Source organism: Protopterus annectens, chromosome 1.part2, assembly GCF_019279795.1.
Source record: "Protopterus annectens isolate FY-2018-M chromosome 1.part2, PAN1.0, whole genome shotgun sequence".
In the NCBI taxonomy this organism is placed as follows: domain Eukaryota; kingdom Metazoa; phylum Chordata; order Ceratodontiformes; family Protopteridae; genus Protopterus; species Protopterus annectens.
Genome location: NC_056727.1, coordinates 773,295,573 through 773,318,272, shown reverse-complemented (window position 1 = coordinate 773,318,272; position 22,700 = coordinate 773,295,573). Strand labels below are relative to the sequence as shown.

The following is a 22,700-nucleotide window of genomic DNA, read 5'->3' as shown; positions in this document are numbered from 1 at the left end:
TAACTCAAAATATCTTTAATACAGTAGAAACATGGTTTACTAGACGGTACCTCCTTCTTAATGCTAAAAAAACTAAACTTCTTCTCTTCTCCCCAACCACTCGGACCTCCCCTTTAAACTTCACCATCCTATAAAACAACGCCACTGTCATCTCCCCTGACTCTTCAACTAAACTGTTAGGAATAACCATTGATAATAATCTCTCTTTTGATCAACACATCAACAGCACCATCAAATCAGTTAATAGAAAAATAGGATCCTTATACCGTATTAAACCTTTTCTAACCCCATCTACCCGAGCTATTATCGCCCACTCCCATCTCTTATCTACTCTCTTTTATGCCTCTCCTATCTTCTCTAACCTAAAGAAAACTAACCTAAACAAACTTGCTACTTGCTATAATAACATTGCCCGCTTCGCTACTGGTAACCCCTTCAGAAGCCATCACTGCCATAATTTGAAACCTTTAGGCTGGTTAGAACTACAAAACTATCTGGCAATCTCCCAACTCACTATTGCCCACAAAATACTGCACCATCCTGAAAACACCCCTATACTCTCTCAAATTTTAACCCCTTATAGTAATCTTACCTCCCTTCGTTCCTCCTCTAAACTCTTGGCCAGATCTATAAAGTCCAACAACTCAGCTGGTGACTCTCTTTTCACTAATTCTGTAGGAAGAATTTGGAATCGGTTACCTAGAGACATTACACGTCACTTCTTCACCTCTTTTCAAACATAAAATTAAACTGTACTTCCAAGATCACTGGCTTTGTTCTTGTAGCACTCCAGACTAACCTCCCTTCTCTACCTTTATCTTTTCTTCCAATCTTATACTTAACTTTGAGCTTTAAGCTACTACCTAGATTATCTTTGCCCTTTGAACTCCCTCCTTGTTCTGAATTACTCCTCTCTTTCTTTTCGTCTCTCCCCTTAGTCTGTTGTCTCTTCTCCTTCGACCTTTCTACTCTCTCTTCTTCTCTTCTACTTCTGCTACTCCCTCTTTTCTTCTTGTACTCTTACATCTTTCTCTTTTTTTTAAGATGCTTTTATTTGGGGCTCCCTTATTTCCATTAAGCTACATGCTCTGTAACAGAATTTATCTTGTCTACTATGGTTTGATGTGCCTTGTCTTTTTTGTTAACTTATTTTCTTAATATCTAGCATTTTACTAACATGTCATATTGTTGCATCTTCATATTCTTAGATTATTCTGTTAATAATTACGTTTTTTTACTAACATGTCATGTTTGTTGTATTTCTGTGGAGCTTTTCTCCCCGGGCCTCTACTGAAAATGGAAATATATCCAGCTAGACTAGCCCGGTCAACAAATGTAAAATAAAAAATAAAAATACTGTTTCATGTGGTTGCTTTGCAAAGTAAAGCTTTTCAGTATTTTAAAATATGTAGCAGAATTCAGTAGTAGATCTTATGGTTATTTTAATGACTTAAAATGCTGCCAAATAGACAAGGCCTGTTGGTGTAAATTAAAACCACTTTCAGAAATAGTTAATACTGAGTTACTCTACATTATAAATAAAAGTGCCTGACCAAGTGTAAGATGTTAAACTAAGAATAAAATATGCAAAAATATACCCCAGGATTTAATAAAATCGTTGTAGGCACAGTGTAGAGCCTACACTGAATGTATCCATGTACACAGCTACAGTTCCCCCTCGGCAACGCTCCATGCATATTAATGATGTCTCACAGCCAAGGTAGAGCCGAGGAACATGGATATTGAATCAGTGTAGGTAAAGGTGTAGCAGCTACCCGTGGCTGCAGATGAGTGTGAGGTTCCCTGTAATGCTCCCTGCCACTGTTGTAATGTTGTGAAGTGAGTCAACTATATAATATGTAATTTCTATGATGTGTTATTTTTTTTTAATTGCTGTTTTTTTTTTTATTGCATGTTTGCATGGTGTGGCACTATGTGGAGTGCAGCAGTGACAAGCTGTGCTCACAGATCGACAGCTGACATGTGGCAGACATCTAAAAATAGAAACCGGATACAATTAATTATCATAATTAAAGTGGATGCAGTCAAAATAATCAGGGATGATTGTATGCATTCATTTAACAATTATAATATTTTCAGTTATAGTGAAATTGAATTGACCAAAGAACATTTTGAGCTATTTTCAAAAGGATTTAAGTTTATACCCAACAAGAAATGTGATTTGACTATGCTTATTCTTGATTTTAAAATGTTTGTGCAGAAGCTTAATTTAGACCTGATCTTTCAAGGTAACCAAACCAACCACTATAATGAAACTACTAAGAGAAGAAGTGTTTTAACCCCCACACCCCCCCTTCACCCACAATTAAAATATTTTGAGTGTGAGGTGGAAAAGGAACTCAGGAAGGTTATTCTAAAAACAAGTGTGGATTTAATCTTCACGTGAATGAAATAAATATACTTAACAGTTTTAGGTTTAATAAAAATATTTGTGTTATGAAACCTGACAAGGGAGGGGGGATGGTAATTATGGACAGTATTGTATATGGTGCTAAAATGTTAGATATCTTGGAGGATGCCAATACTTATGCACAAGTTTCAAAAAATGAAGTTAACGTAGCCTATAGGAAAACTGATCTAGCTAAGTGACTTATATTCTGAAGAGCTCATAGATTTGTCTACTTAGGATTAATTAAGGAATGAGAGGCCTAGAGTACCTACTATATTTGGAATTCCCAAGGTGCATAAAGACAGGTCTGATACACCTTTAAGGCCAATAATGTCAGCAGAGGGTTCAAAAACCGCTCCACTTGCTAAGTTTTTGGATAGTAAATTAAAGGCTATATGGAGAAACCAAATTTTGTCGCCTCACAGTATGACGTTGTCCTGTTCGATTCTCAGCTAGACCGTCTTCTGTGTAGAGACATGCGTGAATGGGTGTACCTTCGTTGAAGGTTGTGCATCAGAGCTGGCAACTCGGCACGTAAAAATCTACTGCCAATCATTAGTGGACCGGAGTTCCGCTGTGGCGACCCCTAACTGGGAAAAGCCAAAAGATGCAACAACAACAATGGGGAAACCAAATGGAGATTTTTAAAGGATTCCTGGGATTTTTTAGCAAGCATCAAACCAGAACATTTCAAGTGAGGAACTATTTAATTTGTAACAGTTGATATAAAGGATTTATTTTCTGTAATTCTACATAACAAAGGTTTGGAATGGTTGGATTAAACCCTAGAGCTTAAGGGCAACATCAACTCGAATGATTTTCATGTTTGTTTATTGTTAATGGAGCTCATGTTAAAAAACAATTACATTTATTTTGGAGGTGAATTCTTCCACCAGATTAGGTGTGTGGCAATGGGGGGGGGGCTAATTGTGCCCCCATTTATGCCAATATAGTTTTGGCCTACTGGGAGAAAAGGTTTGTCCTTGATTCTATGTATAAAATGGGTTGGTCCTTCTACAAAAGGTTTTTAGATGACATATGTATGGTTTGGGTTGATTCAGTTAATACATTTAAGGAATTCATTGATTACTTGGAAAGTATAACAGAATTTTTAAACTTTACTTATAATATTAGTTTTGATAAAATTAATTATCTTTCTGTAACTCTCCATAAAACCCAAGGGGGGGTTAAGTCTACAGCTTATAGGAAGGAAACATTTTCCAGTTCCTACCTACATTACAAACGTGCCCACCCTTTGCACCAGAAAAAGAGTATTATAAAAGCTCAGTACATTTGGGCAAGTAGAATGACCTCTAATGATGATGATTTTTTTAGGGAATGTGATTTTTTTTTATAATTTGCTGTTGGAAACAGGTTACCCTCCCAACCTAAATGATCAACTAAAGTTGGAGGCAATTGGAAAAAGAGAAGATAGATTTTTTCCCTCTTTTAGGGAAAGTATTTGATGGTTTAAAAGCCAACAAAACTGACCCCAAGTTTAACACTTTTAATAAAGCCCTTGCCTTGGAATTTAATGGTGATAATGATTGGTAAAAGAGGTAATAAAGAGGGAATGGGAAAGGTTTATTGATTTAACTGACTTGGTCGCCTTGTGGAAGAATCCTATTAAAATCATTTTTAGGAAAGATCAGAATTTAAAGAATTTATTTGAGTACAATAATAGACCTAGTACAGAGGGTGATTCAAATTTAACAAAAAGAAAGGCAACCTTTAAATGGGGTGCCTGTTCTCAATGCCCTCATATAATGAATAAGGATAGGCTATTTCAACCTAGTAGAGGTAGAGAGATTGTTGGTACTATTTTTAGTAATTGCAACACCACAGGGGTAGTTTACATTGTGGTATGCAATGTACGTCAAGCATTTTACATAGGGAAAATGCAACGTAAACTAAAAAGATGCATTTATAAACATTATTATGATATTCAGAATTCAAACGAAACAATGCGTTATACAAGCACATCGAGCTTTGTATGGGTGGCAAGTTTTCCTTCTTTGTTAGAGAGAGTTTCTGTGGATTTTAGGGTAGGCCATGGGAGACAAAATTGGAGTATAGGGAACTGTTTTGGCAGATATACCTAGATGCTGGTAAACTCTCTGGTCTTAAGGAAAATATTAGTTTAGCCCCCGTTCTTAAAATGAGGGCAGCAAAGTTATAAATATAATTATAATTTTATTGGGTTTTCTGTTTCCTTCCTAATTGTTTTGTATTAACACATATACTATACATTGACATATTTTATAGATTTTTTAGTTCATTTTAAGTTTAATATTTTAGCTTTAAAGTTAGCATATATATTTATGTTTTATTGTTTTGTTTTTATGGTTTGTGAACACATACTTGGTTTTAGTGGTCTAAGTGTGCATTTTTGATGTTCCCCAGTAAATGGAGAGATTGAATATAAAGTAAACTTCCATCGTTTCTTTTGATTACCATTCATTTTACATAGCTATTTTTTGTCATTTGTGACTTTAGAGATCTTAAATGTGATATTAATTTATTATTATTATAGTCAGTTTATGTTTAAAAAGTTAGGATGTTTTCAGTGTATTTTTAACTAGGATATATATATATATATATATATATATATATATATATATATATATATATATATATATATATATTTTATATTAATTGATTGATTGTGAGTACTTTTCCATTGGTTATACCATATGATGTAAGCTTCTTAACAGAATAGTTGTACTGATTTTATTTTATCTGAAGAAGTCTGTTGATGCAGGACGAAAACGTTGTGAAGAAGTTAATTAAGCATTAATGTGTTTTTGGCATCTATGTTTGCAATAAAAGTATGGTTTTACATCGGGTCATCTATTTAACATTGGTTTACTGGGAAAGTCCGACTTGGAATTAAGCCACTTTTCAAAGGAGGCCCAGGGAGAAATGCTCATGGGAGGTGCCTTGTTTTTGAATGTACTGTTTTCTTTTAATTTTATGAAACTATTGTGAATTTTGACACTGCTGCGGTCTGCTAAGCACTGCTTATTCATGCTAAGCAGTGCATAAACATTCTAACAGCTACCAATGTTTTTGTGGTGCTAAGCCTCGCTAAAACCATGGTTCCGAGATGATTTTTTTAGAGAATGTGATTTTTTTTTTATAATTTGTTGTTGGAAAGAGGTTACCCTTCCAACCTAAATGATCAACTGAAGTTGGAGGCAATGGGAAAAAGAGCAGATAGATTTTTTTCCTCTTTTAGGGAAAGTATTTGATGGTTTAAAAGCCAACAAAACTGACCCCAAGTTTAACACGTTTAATAAAGCCCTTGCCTTGAAATTTAATGGTGATACATGACTGATAAAAGAGGTTATAAAGAGAGAATGGGAAAGGTTTATTGATTTAACTGACTTGGTCGCCTTGTGGAAGAATCCTATTAAAATCATTTTTAGGAAAGATCGGAATTTAAAGGATTTATTTGAGTACAATAATAGACCTAGTACAGAGGGTGATTCAAGGTTAACAAAAAGAAAGGCAACCTTTACATGTGGTGCCTGTTCTCAATGCCCTCATATAATGAATAAGGATAGGATATTTCTACCTAGTAGAGGTAGAGAGATTGTTGGTACTATTTTTAGTAATTGCAACACCACAGGGATAGTTTACATTGTGGTATGCAATGTATGTCAAGCATTTTACATAGGGAAAATGCAACATAAGCTAAAAAGATGCATTTATGAACATTATTACGATATTCAGAATTCAAACGAAACAATGCATTATACAAGCACATCAAGCTTTGTATCGGTGGCAAGTTTTCCTTATTTGTTATAGAGAGAGTTTCTGTGGATTTCAGGGTGGGCCATGGGAGGCAAAATTGGAGTATAGGGAACTGTCTTGGCAGATATCCCTAGATGCTGGTAAACTCCCTGGCCGTAACGAAAATATTAGTTTAGCCCCCGTTCTTAAAATGAGGGCAGCAAAGTTATAAATATAATTATAATTTTATTGGGTTTTCTGTTTCCTTCCTAATTGTTTTGTATTAACACATATACTGTACATTGATATATTTTATAGATTTTTTAGTTCATTTTAAATTTAATATTTTAGCTTTAATGTTAACATATGTATTTATGTTTTATTGTTTTTTTATGGTTTGTGAACACATACTTGGTTTTAGTGGTCTAAGTGTGCATGTTTGATGTTCCCCAGTAGATGGAGAGATTGACTATAAAGTAAACTTCCATCGTTCCTTTTGATTACCATTCATTTTAGATAGCTATTTTTTGTCATTTGTGACTTTAGAGATCGTAAATGTGATATAAATTTATTATTATTATTATTATTATTATTATAGTCAATTTATGTTTAAAAAGTTAGGATGTTTTTAGTGTATTTTTAACTAGGATATATATATTTTTTTATATTAATTGATTGATTGTGAGTACTTTTCCATTGGTTATACCATATGATGTAAGCTTTTTAACAGAATAGTTGTACTGATTTTATTTTATTTGAAGAAGTCTGTTGATGCAGGACGAAAACTTTGTGAATAAGTTAATTAAGCGTTAATTTGTTTTTGGCATCTATGTTTGTAATAAAAGTATGGTTTTACATCAGGTCATCTATTTAACATTGGTTTACTGGGAAAGTCTGACTTGGAATTAAACCATTTTTCAAAAAAGGCCCAGGGAGAAATGCTTGTGGGAGGTGCCTTGTTTTTGAATGTATTGTTTTCTTTTAATTTTATGAAACTATTGTGAATTTTGACAACCCAGCCACTGGGGATGCACAAGCCAGTGCATTTCTTTGTGCCGGTCCCAAGCCCGGATAAATGGGGAGGGTTGCATCAGGAAGGGGTTCCGTCGTAAAAATTCTGCCACATCACTTATGGCGCAAATATTTCATATTTCCATACCGGATCAGTCGAGGCCCAGGTTAACAATGACCGCCACCAGTACTGTTATACAACAGGGTGCTGGTGGAAATTGGGCTACTGTTGGCTGAAGAAGAAGAGGAGTGTGAAGGCATGCCCGAAGGCAGAAATAGAGGAGGAAGGTTAGGAGTGTAGCAGTGAGGGTAAGAACTTTGAATGTTGGCAGTATGACTGGTATAGGAAGAGAGCTAGCTGATATGATGGAGAGAAGGAAGGTTGTTATATTGTGTGTGCAAGAGACCAGATGGAAGGGAAGTAAGGCCAGGTGTTTAGGAAACAGGTTCAAATTGTTCTATCATGGTGTGGATGGCAGAAGAAATGGGGTAGGGGTTATACTAAAGGAACAGTATGCCAAAAGTGTTTTAGACGTGAAGAGAGTGTCTGACAGAGTGATGTTTATGAAGCTCGAAATTGATGGTGTAATGATGAATGTTGTTAGTGCATATGCTCCACAAGTTGGGTTTGCGATGGATGAGAAAGAGAAATTTTGGAGTGAGTTGGATGAAGTTGTGGTGAGTGTACCCAAAGGTGAGAGACTAGTGATTTGAGCGGACTTTAATGGGCATGTTGGTGAAGTGAACAGAGGGGATGAGGAAATGATGGGTAGGTATGGTGTTAAGGAGAGGAATGCAGAAGGTCAGATGATTGTGGATTTTGCGAAAATGATGGACATGGCTGTGGTGAATACGTATTTTAAGAAGAGGGAGGAGCATAGGGTGACATACAAGAGTGGAGGAAGATGCACACAGGTGGATTATATCCTATGTAGGAGGGCCAGTCTGAAGGAGACTGGAGACTGTAAAGTGGTGGCAGGGTAAAGTATAGTTAAGCAGCATAGAATGGTGGTCTGTAGGATGACGTTGGTGATCAAGAAGAGGAGGAGGAGTGTGAAAGCAGTGCCAAGGATTAAATGGTGGAAGTTAAAAAAGGTTAATTGTGAAGTGGAGTTTAGGGAAGAGTTAAGACAGGCATTGGGAGGCAGTGGATTGTTACCGAATAGCTGGGTAACTATAGCAGAACTAGTAAGGGAGACTGCTAGAAAGGTGCTTGGTGTGACATCTGGACAGAGGAAGGAGGACAAGGAGACCTGGTGGTGGAATGAGGAAGTACAGGAGAGTATACAGAGGAAGATGCTGGCGAAGAAGAAGTGGGATTGTCAAAGCGATGAAGAAAGTAGACATGAGTATAAGGAGATGAGGCGTATGGCAAAGAGAGAGGTGGCAAAAGCTAAGGATAAGGCGTATGGAGAGTTGTATGAGAGATTGGACACTAAAGAGGGAGAAAAAGACCTGTACCGATTGGCTAGACAGAGGGACAGAGCTGGGAAAGATGTGCAGCAAGTAAGGGTGATAAAGGATAGTGAGGGAAAAGTACTCAGAAGAGAAGAGAGTGTGTTAAGTCGATGGAAAGAGTATTTTGAGAGGCTGATGAATGAAGAGAATGAGAGAGAGAGCAGGTTGGATGATGTGGGGATAGTGAATCAGGAAGTGAAACAGATTAGCAAGGAGGAAGTAAGGACAGCTATGAAGAGGATGAAGAATGGAAAGGCTGTTGGCCCAGATGGCATCCCAATGGAAGCATGGAGGTGCTTAGGAGAAATGGCAGTGGAATTTTTAACTAGATTGTTTAATGAAATTTTGGAAAGTCAAAGGATGCCTGAGGAGTGGAGAAAGTGTTTTGGTACCTATCTTTAAGAATAAGGCTGATGTGCAGAGCTGCAGTAACTACAGAGGGATAAAGTTGATAAGTCACAGCTTGAAGTTATGGGAAAGAGTAGTAGAAGCTAAGTTAAGAAGGGAGGTGATGATTAGTGATCAGCATTATGGTTTCATGCCAGGCAAGAGCACTACAGATGCAATGTTTGCTCTTAGAGTGTTATAGGAGAAATACAGAGAAGGTCAGAAAGGAGTTGCATTGTGCCTTTGTAGACTTGGAGAAAGCATATGACAGGATGCTTAGAGAAGAGTTGTGGTATTGTATGAGGAAGTCGGGAGTGGCAGAGAAGTATGTAAGAGTGGTACAGGATATGTATGAGGGTAGTGTGACAGTGGTGAGGACTGCAGTGGGAGTGACAGATCCATTTAAGGTGGAGGTGGGATTACATCAAGGATCAGCTCTGAGTCCATTCTTATTTGCAGTGGTGATGGACAGGTTGACAGATGAGATCAGACTGGAGGCCCCGTGGACTATGATGTTTGCAGATGACATTATGATCTGTAGTGAGAGTAGGAATTAGGTTGAGGGGACTCTGGAGAGGTGGAGATATGCTCTAGAGAGCAGAGGAATGAAGGTCAGCAGGGCTAAGACAGAATATATGTGTGTAAATGAGAGGGAGGGTAGAGGAATGGTGAGGATGCAGGGAATAGAGTTGGTAAAGGTGGACGAGTTTAAGTACTTGGGATCAACAGTTCAGAGTAATGGTGAATGTGGAAGAGAGGTGAAGAACAGAGTACAGGCAGGGTGGAATGGGTGGAGAAGAGTGTCAGGAGTGATTTGTGACAGACGGGTACCAGTAAGATTTGAAGGGAAGGTCTACAAGAGGGTAGTGAGACCAGCTATGTAATATGGATTGGAGACAGTGGCACTGACAAAAAGGCAGGAGTCAGAGCTGGATGTGGCAGAGTTAAAGATGTTAAGATTTGCGCTCAGTGGGACTAGGATAGATAGGATTAGGAATCAGTATATAAGAGGGTCAGCTCATGTTGGACAGTTTGGAGACAAAGCAAGAGAGACTAGATTGCATTGGTTTCGACATGTGCTGAGGAGGGATGATGGGTATATTGGGAAAAAGATGCTAAGAATGGAGCTTCCAGGTAAGAGGAAAAGAGGAAGGCCTAAGATAAGTTTTATGGACGTGGCAAGAGAGGACATGCAGGCAGTTGGTGTGACAGATCAAGATGCAGAGGATAGGAAGAAATGGAAAGAGATGATCCGCTGTGGCGACCCCTAAAGGGAAAAGCCGAAAGATGATGATGATGATAATGATTGTGAATTCTGACATTGCTGCGCTCTGCTAAGCACTGCTCATTCATGCTAAGCAGTGCTTAAACATTCTAACAGCTACCAATGTTTTTGTGGTGCTAAGCCTCGCTAAAACCATGGTTCTGTGATGATTTTTTTTAGGGGAATGTGATTTTTTTTTTTATCATTTGTTGTTGGAAAGAGATTACCCTTCCAACCTAAATGATCAACTAAAGTTGAAGGCAATGGGAAAAAGAGCAGATAGATTTTTTCCCTCTTTTAGGGAAAGTATTTGATGGTTTAAAAGCCAACAAAACTGACCCAAGTTTAACACTTTTAATAAAGCCCTTGCCTTGGAATTTAATGGTGATACATGATTGGTAAATGAGGTAATAAAGAGGGAATGGGAAAGGTTTATTGATTTAACTGACTTGGCCGCCTTGTGGAATAATCTTATTAAAATCATTTTTAGGAAAGATCGAAATTTAAAGGATTTATTTGAGTACAATAATAGACCTAGTACAGAGGGTGATTCAAGGTTAACAAAAAGAAAGGCAACCTTTAAATGTGGTGCCTGTTCTCAATGCCCTCATATAATGAATAAGGATAGGATATTTCTACCTAGCAGAGGTAGAGAGATTGTTGGTACTATTTTTAGTAATTGCAACACCACAGGGGTAGTTTACATTGTGGTATGCAACGTATGTCAAGCATTTTACATAGGGAAAATGCAACGTAAGTTAAAAAAAGGTGCATTTATGAACATTATTACGATATTCAGAATTCAAACAAAACAATGCGTTATACAAGCACATCAAGCTTTGTATGGGTGGCAAGTTTTCCTTCTTTGTTATAGAGAGAGTTTCTGTGGATTTCAGGGTGGGCCATGGGAGACAAAATTGGAGTATAGGGATCTGTTTTGGCAGATATCCCTAGATGCTGGTAAACTCCCTGGTCTTAACGAAAATATTAGTTTAGCCTCCATTCTTAAAATGAGGGCAGCAAAGTTATAAATATAATTATAATTTTATTGGGTTTTCTGTTTCCTTCTTAATTGTTTTGTATTAACACATATACTATACATTGATATATTTTATAGATTTTTTAGTTCATTTTAAGTTTAATATTTTAGCTTTAATGTTAACATATATATTTATGTTTTATTGTTTTTTTTTATGGTTTGTGAACACATACTTGGTTTTAGTGGTCTAAGTGTGCATTTTTGATGTTCCCCAGTAGATGGAGAGATTGACTATAAAGTAAACTTCCATCGTTCCTTTTGATTACCATTCATTTTAGATAGCTATTTTTTGTCATTTGTGACTTTAGAGATCGTAAATGTGATATTCATTTATTATTATTATAGTCAATTTATGTTTAAAAAGATAGGATGTTTTTAGTGTATTTTTAACTAGGATATGTATTTTTTTATATTAATTGATTGATTGTGAGTGCTTTTCCATTGGTTATACCATATGATGTAAGCTTTTTAACAGAATAGTTGTACTGATTTTATTTTATCTGAAGAAGTCTGTTGATGCAGGATGAAAATGTTGTGAATAAGTTAATTAAGCGTTAATGTGTTTTTGGCATCTATGTTTGTAAGAAAAGAATGCTTTTTACATCAGGTCGTCTATTTAACATTGGTTTACTGGGAAAGTCCGACTTGGAATGAAGACATTTTTCAAAGGAGGCCCAGGGAGAAATGCTCATGGGAAGTGCCTTGTTTTTGAATGTATTGTTTTCTTTTAATTTTATGAAACTATTGTGAATTTTGACACTGCCGCGCTCTGCTAAGCACTGCTCATTCATGCTAAGCAGTGCATAAACATTCTAACAGCTACCAATGTTTGTGTGGTGCTAAGCCTCGCTAAAACCATGCTTCTGTGAGTTTTCACGCTAGCCATAGCTTCATTTAGCTGCTAAGCATGGCATGAATGTTGAATGTTGCTGAATGGCATGTAAGAGTGGGAAAACAGCCTATACTAAGCCCAAAAGGCAGGAATTCTGCAACAGTCATTGGAGTTCAATCAACACCATCAGCCATGCTAATTTCTCTAGTCCACTGAGCCACACAGGTCACTAAACAGATAGGGGTCATTCATCACACAGTCAACAGTGTACATTGTTATCCTGCATGAAGAGAGTCATACAGTGTATGAGCACCATATATATTACAGTTCTGAGATTGCCTGGCCGACTGATATAGCATAGCTGATTTTCTGTTAAAGTGGTTGCTACTGTGCTGGAGGTCGGGGAACAACAGCATATGATCAGCTGGGGTAGACAGTAGTCCAAATATCATGTGTGCCCACTGTTTAACATCTCCCTTGCCTGATGTTGTGAATATTCCAGCCGTGCGACCTAGTGAAAATTAAGAAACACATACTATTGGACTGGGTATCAGTTGTCCCATGCAGATGTTAACTCTGACCAAATAGCCCACTACATTTCCTTGCATAACAGCAGCAGATCCATTCATATAATACCTTATTATAGAAACCTTACAATTACTGTGTTGGTTAGAGACTTACCCTGAGAATGCAGCCATTGACAGAATTGTAGTTCAGGGATGACTGTGTGATGCAAGTGGTACACAGTCAATACATGGATAGGTACAGGCTGTGTGGGTTGCCTGGTATCAGCTATTTTAATATATGTACTGTATGTTTGGAGGAGTAAGGTTTCAGTCCCTAGGGCCCTAGGTTATCAGTGAATGTGCTATGCATTGTCTCTTAGCCAATGCCAGGGCATACTGGGCATCCCTATGTCTGCCTACAGGGACATCATCAGGGGGTTCCTCCTCCAAGTCCTCTTGTGAATGTGGCTATGGTGACCTAGGCACTGTTGGGGTATGTGTATCCCTTCCCTATGCTGATCCTGCTGCAGCTGCTTCCACAGGATTATATTGTGTAGCATGGCACATATTATGAACATATGTGCACATATGGCTGAAGAGTACTGCAGGGCTCCACCAGATATATTGAGGCACCGGAACTGTGACTTCAGCAACCCTAACACATGCTCTATGATGTTTGGGAACTTAATATAGAGTACAAGGAACTGTACTGACAAATTGTATTGGGGGCCAACAGATTTCCTGGCATGAATGAAACAGTTTCAATAGCTCCTGTTTATAACTCAGGGCTGCTAGGCTTTGAACTATTTTTATGGCCACTAGATGGAGTTTTAGAAAATGTTAATATGTTGTTGAAGGCAATTTTTTTTTATTATGGATACTCAATTATTTTTTTAAATATATTTACACAAACACATACCTTTAATATATTTTTAACATAGTTTTTATATTTATGAAGGGAAAGTATCAGTATTTTATGTTTTGTTGGTGTTTTTCAACACCCATTATGTAGTGGTTTTTAGGTACACAGGTTTATGAGTAGATTGTTTTAACTTTTATTGTATTATTGCCTATTGATTCTAATTGGAGGTTCCTAATTTAATAAGGTATTTATACAGGGTTCTGGAATGATGGGATACATCTGATGAAGTCTTTTTAAGGACGAAAATGTGGTGAAATGTTGAACGTTTATGTGGTTTTCTTTTGTGGATTTAAAGTGACTTGTTTCTGGTTGGATTAATAAACAGACATTTATTTTACTACAAAGTGTTGGTCTTCCTTCCTGGGTGCCCCTTTTTACAGTTGTTTTTTTTTTTTTAATTTTGCTTTTGGGCACTTTTCCCCCTTGGTTTTACGTGGTTTGGTATTCTGTGATGTTCCTAGTTTGTGCGTGTGCCTCATTATGGCGTTCTTCCGTGGGTATGTGTGCATTTCTGATGGGTATCATCATCCAATGTTCCAGTGTATAGCCAGCATCCCACACTAAATGTCTGTGGGGGATGTCCCCGCTAGCAAACATCTGGTACAGCTGTGATGCATGCCAGATATGGGAGTCATGATAGCTGCCAGTGCTGCCAGCACACACATTCATGATTATCCCCTGGGCACTGCACATGACCTGGCAGTTGATGGATTGGTGCCCCTTGTGGTTGACTTAGATTCTACCCTCCTCACCAGGTGGTGCCTTGATATGTATGAGTGCAATCTATGGCACCCAGTACCTTGGGGTAGTGTGCTACATGGTAGAAGTGTTGCATATTGCTGGCCCTCACCTCAGGGTGAGGTGGAAAATATATGTGCTCACTGGCATGTGGTAGCATGGCATCCAGGAACTGGTGGAGTACCCTGGATGCTGATGCCTGTGAGACCCCATCATGTCCCCAGCTGGTCTGTGGAAGGTACCTGTGGCTATTATCCTAAGGACTACACATACCTTTGTTTCCAATGGGATGGGTTCCACTCTGTTGGCTCTGGGTCTGAGTTGAGGGCAGCAGAGCTCAGTGCGTTCTTGTAGTATGTCCCTGTCCACCTTGTAGCACTCTACAATCTCCAGGTCATGTAGCTCCTGAAAGGTTACCCTGGGCCTAAACACTGTTCTCCCTCTCTGCCTAGGCCTATTGTTAGCAGCAACAGCAGCAGCAGCAGCATTGACTTCAGCATCTACCATATACAGATGCAGCAGACCTGCAGCAGCCCCTAGCATTCTTTCAGTTAAAATTCCCAAGTCTGTACTTTACTGGTGCAGAGTATGGGGAAAAAACAGATTGTAGGGGTGTATGCATAGTTTATAATGCTCTGCTGTAGGTGCTGCCTGTGTGATTGGCTACCTCTGATGCATAGCACTGGCCTAATATATCATTGGCATGATTTAATGGCCTTGTTCAAGTTAAGCAAGTATCAACACTGATTAATACATGATTGGCCTTTTAGATACTCTGAACACTGTGGAGCACCTCGCAAATGTGTGCCCTGTAGGTAAACAATGCTTAACAGTCAGTGCACACACACCCAAACCTGCACACTCAGCTTAGTGGTGTGCTGTGCAAGCAGAAATGCTCCTATCAGCCCAGAAGTTAGTAGATACATCCTCTCCTGATGTCAGCTACCTCCTCTGTGGACACCAACATGGTTCTCTGCCTACATGGAGGGGATCTGCTTACACAATTACCCCATTTTTCTATTCAGTAACTCCACCTCATTTGCATAGGGATCCATGCTCACAGCCTGGATACTACATGCTTCCAAGCCCTTCCCTGTTAGCAACAGCTCCAATGCACCATTGTAGATACTGTACACAGGGTCCTGTAATACATTTCTGCCTCATGATATTAATGTCTGATTTTTCCACATTTTTTTTTCATATTTGTGCACTGTGGTGTTATTTGTACATATTTACTGTAACTTTTGGAACACACAGATGATAGCTTTTCTCATATCTGTATGTGCTATGCTATTTCTATCTCCCTACATTTTACAGCCCCTTTTGTCTGTCTACAATCCTGTACACAGAATTTTTCCATATACACTACAGACACTGGCATGGCATCTGTAGGGCTGCCTATCTGCTTGCTGGATCACTCTATCTGCCACATTTGCATGAGATTCACCTACTTATGAGGTAATTTGCATGCCATGGAAGTTTCCGTGTTGGCATGCTCATGTGTGCCGCTCAGCAGCTCTTACTGAATCTAAATTTGTTCACGGGCTGTGTTAGCAGTGTGGCACGATGCCTACATGAAAAAAAGTGTAGGCTTTATTAAATTCCCCCCATAAATTTTTTCAACTTTTTATATTTACTTTTCCCAAGGTAGTTCTCCTGCCAGCATTAAGACTGCTATCTGATGTCTTGTCATCAGAATTCTTGCCAAAAATAATTTTTCTTCTCCTGACATTTCATAAGCCCTCAAGCATGGCTGGGCACATTTGTGCAGAGACTGACCCTTTTTGATTTGTTATGTTACTGTACTAGGCTAACTCAATGGCTCTGAAGTCAGAAAGGGTGCAGTATAAACTTTATTTCCAAGAATGCTACTTAAGGTAGGGAGAAGTTAGAAGTAACAATATAGCTATACAAATCTTATTTTACAGAACATTAACTTTCCAACCTTATTTCAAAATAACTATTAATTCAGTGGCTAGCAAATTTGCCTCAGTTATTTTTTCATCAGTGTTTGCAATGGGTAACTACATGCCACTCTCTGTTTGAGTAAGAGACAGAAGAGTGTCTCCATTTCCCCAAATATGTCCCTAGGAAAGGAAGGCTGAACAACATGAAGTCCTAATTTCTGTGACTGACAAGGATAATGAGACTGCATCCCACAGATCCTCTGAGGCTGACATCTCCTTTAGAGAAACAAACATATAAGGCATCTCTTTGTATAGGTATGCAGGTCCTTCCCCTTGTTCTAAAAAAAAATGGAGTCAATATTTGGGGAAGAACTATGAGGAGGCTTCTGCCATTCTACCAATGTTACCTGTTCTGAAGAATGCAATTGATGTTGCTTTGATTCCTTTTACAAAATACCAGTGGAGGTGAAAAACATCTTCACTAAGCATTCTTTATACAATGTGCTATCATTTTTCTAGTATAGTAATGAGCGGTGACATTCTACCTTGTCGCTAGATGATCAGTGCTTTGGACAAGATGGACAAGAGTATGCTCTATTTTGCCAGTTTGAACCTTAATAGTTGGCCACACCAGTCCAAGTAGCTGCCTTCCCTTCTGGACCACTCTCTGGAAAAGCTATTAAAGTATTTGATTCTGGGATCAATGAGTCTTTGGATAAGACAATTATGCTGACCCCTTCAGTGGATTCCCATGTAGACAGCTGTAATATTTTTCCATTCTGATACTGACATTAAGGTATCAGGCTCAGGCATGTATCTGCTCCATTGTGGCTCAGGCTATCCTCCAGGTATTATTTTCATGGGAAATAGTTAAAATGGAGTCTTTCTGGATCAGTCCATTTCTACAGCAGCAAAAATTAAAACAATAAATAAATAAATTAATCAATATGTATATAAATAAATACAAATAAAATGTTATGAGGCAAGCTATTTCATATGCCATCAAGGGTGTGACTTTCAACAGTTTTTAGACAGATTACAAGAAAAAAAATCTATTAATTACCATGGAGGTTCTTTTGGATGTACAGAAACATAATTATACAAATACTCATATTTGTATATATCTGCAAATATCTCAGCAATCAGGCAACAGAGAAAGAAATTCCTAACCTCAAACAAAAATCACAACTAGATGAAAAAAAATGCTTCTGGCAGTATATGTGTAGCTTGAAAATGTACTGATATATTATAAGTTGTTTGCAATAAATTACAAAAGTTACTAAACTTTTTCCTGATATGATACTTAGTTTAACAATTTGAATCTGAATACTGATAACTGTAAATACAGGTCTGTGCTAAACATTTCTGCTGATTAAATTTATATAGTACCAGTTATGATTTTACATGCATGAATACCTGTTTTACTTGATATTGTCAAAAGGGTGAGGATGCAATGGTTAAACATTAGACGTTTACCTTTCAGAGCTCCTACTGAGGCAAGTGCCATAATGTAATAGTGACTATCAAAATCCTTTTGGGTGTATGTCAAAGCTATTTACTTTGATATCTTAACAGTGTAATTTATTTCTCATTTTTATAAATAGACCATTGCTCATATTTTTAACAAGTACATCTAAAAACAGGAAATACTTAGTAATCTCTTAGAAAAAAAATGATGGCAGGTTTGAACACATTCCAACATAGTCCATACCCTGGTATAGTTTATTGCTTTACTATAATACATCCTGTCATTATTATGAATTAACCTGTAGTTTTGTCAAGAATTGCTGGATTTTATCTTGAGCCATCATACCAGCCATCATTTCTTTGGCTTTTATATATGGAAGCATGCTATAAGAATATGAGGGTTGATAATTTGGAACATATCGTTTTGACAGTCTCTTTCTTTTTAGGAACTGAATCACTATACTCTGCTTTAAGATGCCTTATTGTGGTCTTCTCCACCATTAAACTCTATGGCTTATATGTTTATGAAAACAAATTAGACAAGCATTCATAAATGAATGCTGCTACTTCTGACTACTCTTGATTTATGTATTGCTCACCACATATTTTTCTAACTCTCAGCATTCCCTCTTCTTTTGACACCAGACCAGTATTGTGACTTTTGGTATACCTTATTGCTGTTTTGCTAGTATTTTTGCTATAGACATTTGCACCTGAAAGTTTGAGTTTAAAGTCCTGAAACATATACTGTGAATAAACATATTAAGAATTAGTTTTCTTCTAATTTTTTATGCCCATGTAAACTGAATGTCTTTTTTATGTTAAGGTTCGAAGAATGAATTTGTACAGTGAAGGGGATCTAACACCTTTTGGCATGAAACAGGAAAATATCACTCTACAGAGGTGCTGGGAAGAATGTGTCATAAAGTCGAATTATCACGATCGCAGAAAACAGATTGAAGAGTTTAACAGGTATTTCATTTTGGAGCTGTATGCCAGTATGAAATGCTCTACAGTAGTGAATGGTAAACTAATTAAGTATATTTTGCAAATGATTCCTTGCAAAGAAACATTAACTGAAAACAGGTTAGCAAGCTACATCATACATGCTGTCAAAAGGCAAGATCACTTTTGACAATCCCCTGTAGTTCCATACATAGAAGAATTACATTCCACAGGTCCTTTTGGATAAGCTCTATTAGGACCTTCTCCATGATGAACTTAGAGTATTCATTGGGTAAAACATCATTTACATATGATGTGATACATCCCTTTTTGGGAACTGGTGTCACTGTAGCCTGTCACCATTGAGCAGAGATGTGACCACATGCAGTGTTTTGTTTAATACAATTATCAGGGGGTTAGTACTGGTTTGAATGACATTTGTTGCCATTTACTACAACTGTTTTAATTGTGTTAATTGTTTTACAATTGCTTTAAGTGTTCTGATGTTTGTTTTCCCCATACATAACTGTATTGATCTGAGTACCTTTCTTTCTCTGTTTCACCCTTAGCCATAAATACCATAGCCTCCACCTTCAGGTTTCCATGTGGCTACATTCATCTGGTATATAAAATGTCTTAGGCATCATGTACAATTTAGAGCACATTTGAGTTCTCTGTACTAAAATTGTCAGTGCTGCTTACCCTACAAAGCACATTGCTCATGCAGGTTATATGTTGAAAGAGAAGTTTTAGTTGGCCCTGATAAGAGGCTGTGATGCATTGCAGACCTACAAAGCAGGATTTCAGACGTCTGTGGGATATCGCTAATTCTGCACTGATTTAGCTTTAGATCCTTTTCAGGTTTCATTGAACATATCTAATGAGACTTTAAAACATTGAATATTTTGGAATCTCATTTGCTACAAGTTAGGCAGTGATTACTGAAATATCAGTGTTCATAATTCCCACTTCTGAAATAACTTTTAGGCTATATGGTTTGTGTTTTTCCCAAGACACAACAACCAGACAGCTTTCAGAAACTCTGACTCCCTCCCACACTTCCACTCTGACTGATGATTAGTCAGCACTGAGAAAAGAAATTCAGCAATCACAGTGGAAAATGTTTAGTACTTTCTTGCCGCCGTGGGGAGAAAAAGCTCAATGTCATCACAAGAGCATCACCAAGCAATTCAAGTACTTTTTCTGAAAGATAAGTCCCCTTTGGGTAACCATTCCACAAAAAATATATTATTTGCTATATTTAATTTATATATGTAAAAAGTATTTTTTAATTTTATTTTACTTTAGCAGTTTTGACCCTTTAAGAAACCTGGTATTTTCTTAATATTGAAAGTTTCCCAACAGAGACAGCTACATTTTAGCTTTGGCTAATTTGGGGGCATATTTTGTGAGGAAATTTACTGCTTATGTAAAGTTTATATTATTTTAACAAACATTTTATGGGGAAGTTATTTGGATAGAGAATTCAACAAGTGAAGCAGTGCTTCTGTTCAAACTGTGACAACATACCTGCAATTATTTTCTGTCAGACTAATTTTATACTAAAGGGGTTTCTAACAGGAATTTTGTATGCTACTTATTCATAACATTGTTTGGGTGGGGGAGGACATTTTATGTGTGTGAAAGTTTAAGTCTATTGTTTGTGCAAACTGTTTGACAACTAGCCTTCTGAAAGACTTGTTCCACTGTGTTTGATTGCATCTGAGGCATCCTGTTTGGTCACATCATGGATACTTAACCCACTCCTGCTGGTCTGACTTCCATTGTTCCTAGAAAGTAAAAACTTACCAGAGAGCCAATGCCATTTAAGTGGGCTTGGCCTTCACCTTAGCTGATGGTGGGCAACTCTGTATGGGCCAGTAATTGTTTCTCAGACCATTCACTCACTTTTCTAGTTTCCACTGATCTAGTCCTTTCAGCCAGTATGAAACAGTGGTCACCCATGTCCTCTTCAGCTGTTCCAGTGTCCATGATGGGCATGGTTGAATCATCTTGCTGAAAGTGCTTGGGGAAGAACCCCTCTCTAAGTCATTCACTCAAAATACCTGTGAAGAAAAACAAAAGGTTTAACAATGCTTATCTGAAGCTATGGTATCTACAAGGAAAAAAATATTTGCTTACCTTAGCCAAAAAATTGTTACAGTCAGTCTTGGTACACAGAATAATATACTTGTAAATCAGGCCATTCAAAATACTCCTGAAGAAAATGTGTTAGATGATTCTGATATATATCCTTCAAATTGAGAAGTGCTAAACTCTGATGCTGAAGAAAACTGGTCATCACAACCTCATCTGGAGGATTTTCTTTTCCTCAAATTATTTCCAGAATCTGTTAGATGTTTTTATGGGATCACATGGATGTTCCCCTAAACTGAGGATATATTAATGCACGTTACAACTAGATATGTCTCACTTTAAGTCTATTCCTCTTTTTTAACCAGCCTTGGAAGATGTATATAATGCTGCCTGTAACAAACTAGATTTACAACCTTTAATCCCCAAAAAATAAGATAGGCTTTACAACGTTTCTTAAACAAACAAGCAAACACATGTTTTCTGTTCTTGGATTGGACCCTGCAGCAATATCAACATCTACACCATCAGGGAAAGTCTCCTGATGACTTCAAGTACCTCCTCAGTGGACAAGGAGGAGAAGACTTTGGACAGATTTGGTAAGAGATTTTTTTTTTCTTTCACTTTAATGTGTAGAACTCTTAACTATCAGGTTCATATGTGGAAGTTCATGCTATTTTGTATAGATAGTTTGAAAGACATAGTAGCACTCTTTCCCCTGAGGGTAGTACATATCCCAATTATATTGTCTCCAACATTTCCCAAGTCTCTAAACATGCCTTAAGGGCTGTTTATGATTGTGCAGATAATATGTCTAGGGCTTCTTATTCTGCTATTATTTTGATTATGCCAGAATATGAAATTAAAAGTTTTCTGATGATGTAAAGTCTGACATTTTGAATTCAGTTTTAGATAAGCAGGTTTTATTTGGTCTTCTACTACTCAGGTCATCAAACAATTTGGTGAGAAAGGGAAATTAATTCAAGTATTCTCTAAGATTTTTCATCCCCTCCTTACAAATTTTCAGGATTCTCTTTCAGGCCTAAGAAACAAAACAAGCCAGTCCTTCCTTCTGAGGCTAAACAGGGAAATAAAAAGAGATTGCAGGGGAGGAACAATAACAACAAGGATCCTTTCCAAAAAAGGAAGGTCTACAACATGGCACAACTGTGCCAGCATTTTTCCCTCTCCCCCTCCCTTCTTGTCCTAGTCTCTCAAACCTGTTCCAACATCTGGATCTGTGTATTCCCCTCTAGAAACAGATTATGACAGATTGATTGGTATTAAAGGTGGGTCAGGAGGGATAGACTTGGAACTGGATACAACAAAAAAAAAACTTTTAGGGTAATTCCTCCATACCATCTGAACCAAACATTTTTTTCCACTGGTTCTTTAACACTTGCTTAGCCCAGGAGTCATAGAACCAGTGCTATTAAATCAAAGGGGAAATTTCTTCTATTCCACAATGTTTCTGGTACCAAAAAGTATTCTTGGAGACTAGTCCTAGATACTTCCTTCCTAAATCTGCATATGGAAATTCCAACATTCCAAATGGCGACCCTTCAGAGTTTGTTATCTCTTATTTCACAGGAAAGCTATGTGGCAGCATTGGACCTAAAAGATGCATGTCATCACATTCCCATAGCCAAACACTTGAGGAAATTTTCAGATTTTCTGTGTCTGGGTCACACTGTCACTTCTCTGTATTTTCCTATGGGTAATCTACTACTCCAGGGGCATTTGCAAAGTGTCTAGCTCCTGTCATAACTCATTGTAGATAGAATGATGCTCACAATTTTCCTTGTTCAGACAACTTACTTATCTTTGCAGAGTCTTTTCCCAGATGTCAAGAGTCCTTAACATAGGTTGCATTTCTTTTGGCCAACCTGGGACTCCAGATGAACATTCAGACATCTTCTTTGACCCCATTGCACAAGATTGTCTTTCTAGGATGTATTATAGACACTCTACAGCAAAAGGCCTTT

General features: G+C 37.5%; 1 protein-coding gene across 1 annotated transcript in view; it reads left to right on the top strand.

The window, feature by feature from the left end:
• Window positions 1-22,700, top strand: part of LOC122792414 (xanthine dehydrogenase/oxidase-like) — a 1,368,088-nt gene that overhangs the window by 796,904 nt on the left and 548,484 nt on the right. The window contains exon 18 of the mRNA XM_044060203.1: window positions 18,503-18,648. Coding sequence (XP_043916138.1) covers window positions 18,503-18,648 — 146 coding nt within the window. The remainder of the gene's footprint in view (window positions 1-18,502; window positions 18,649-22,700) is intronic.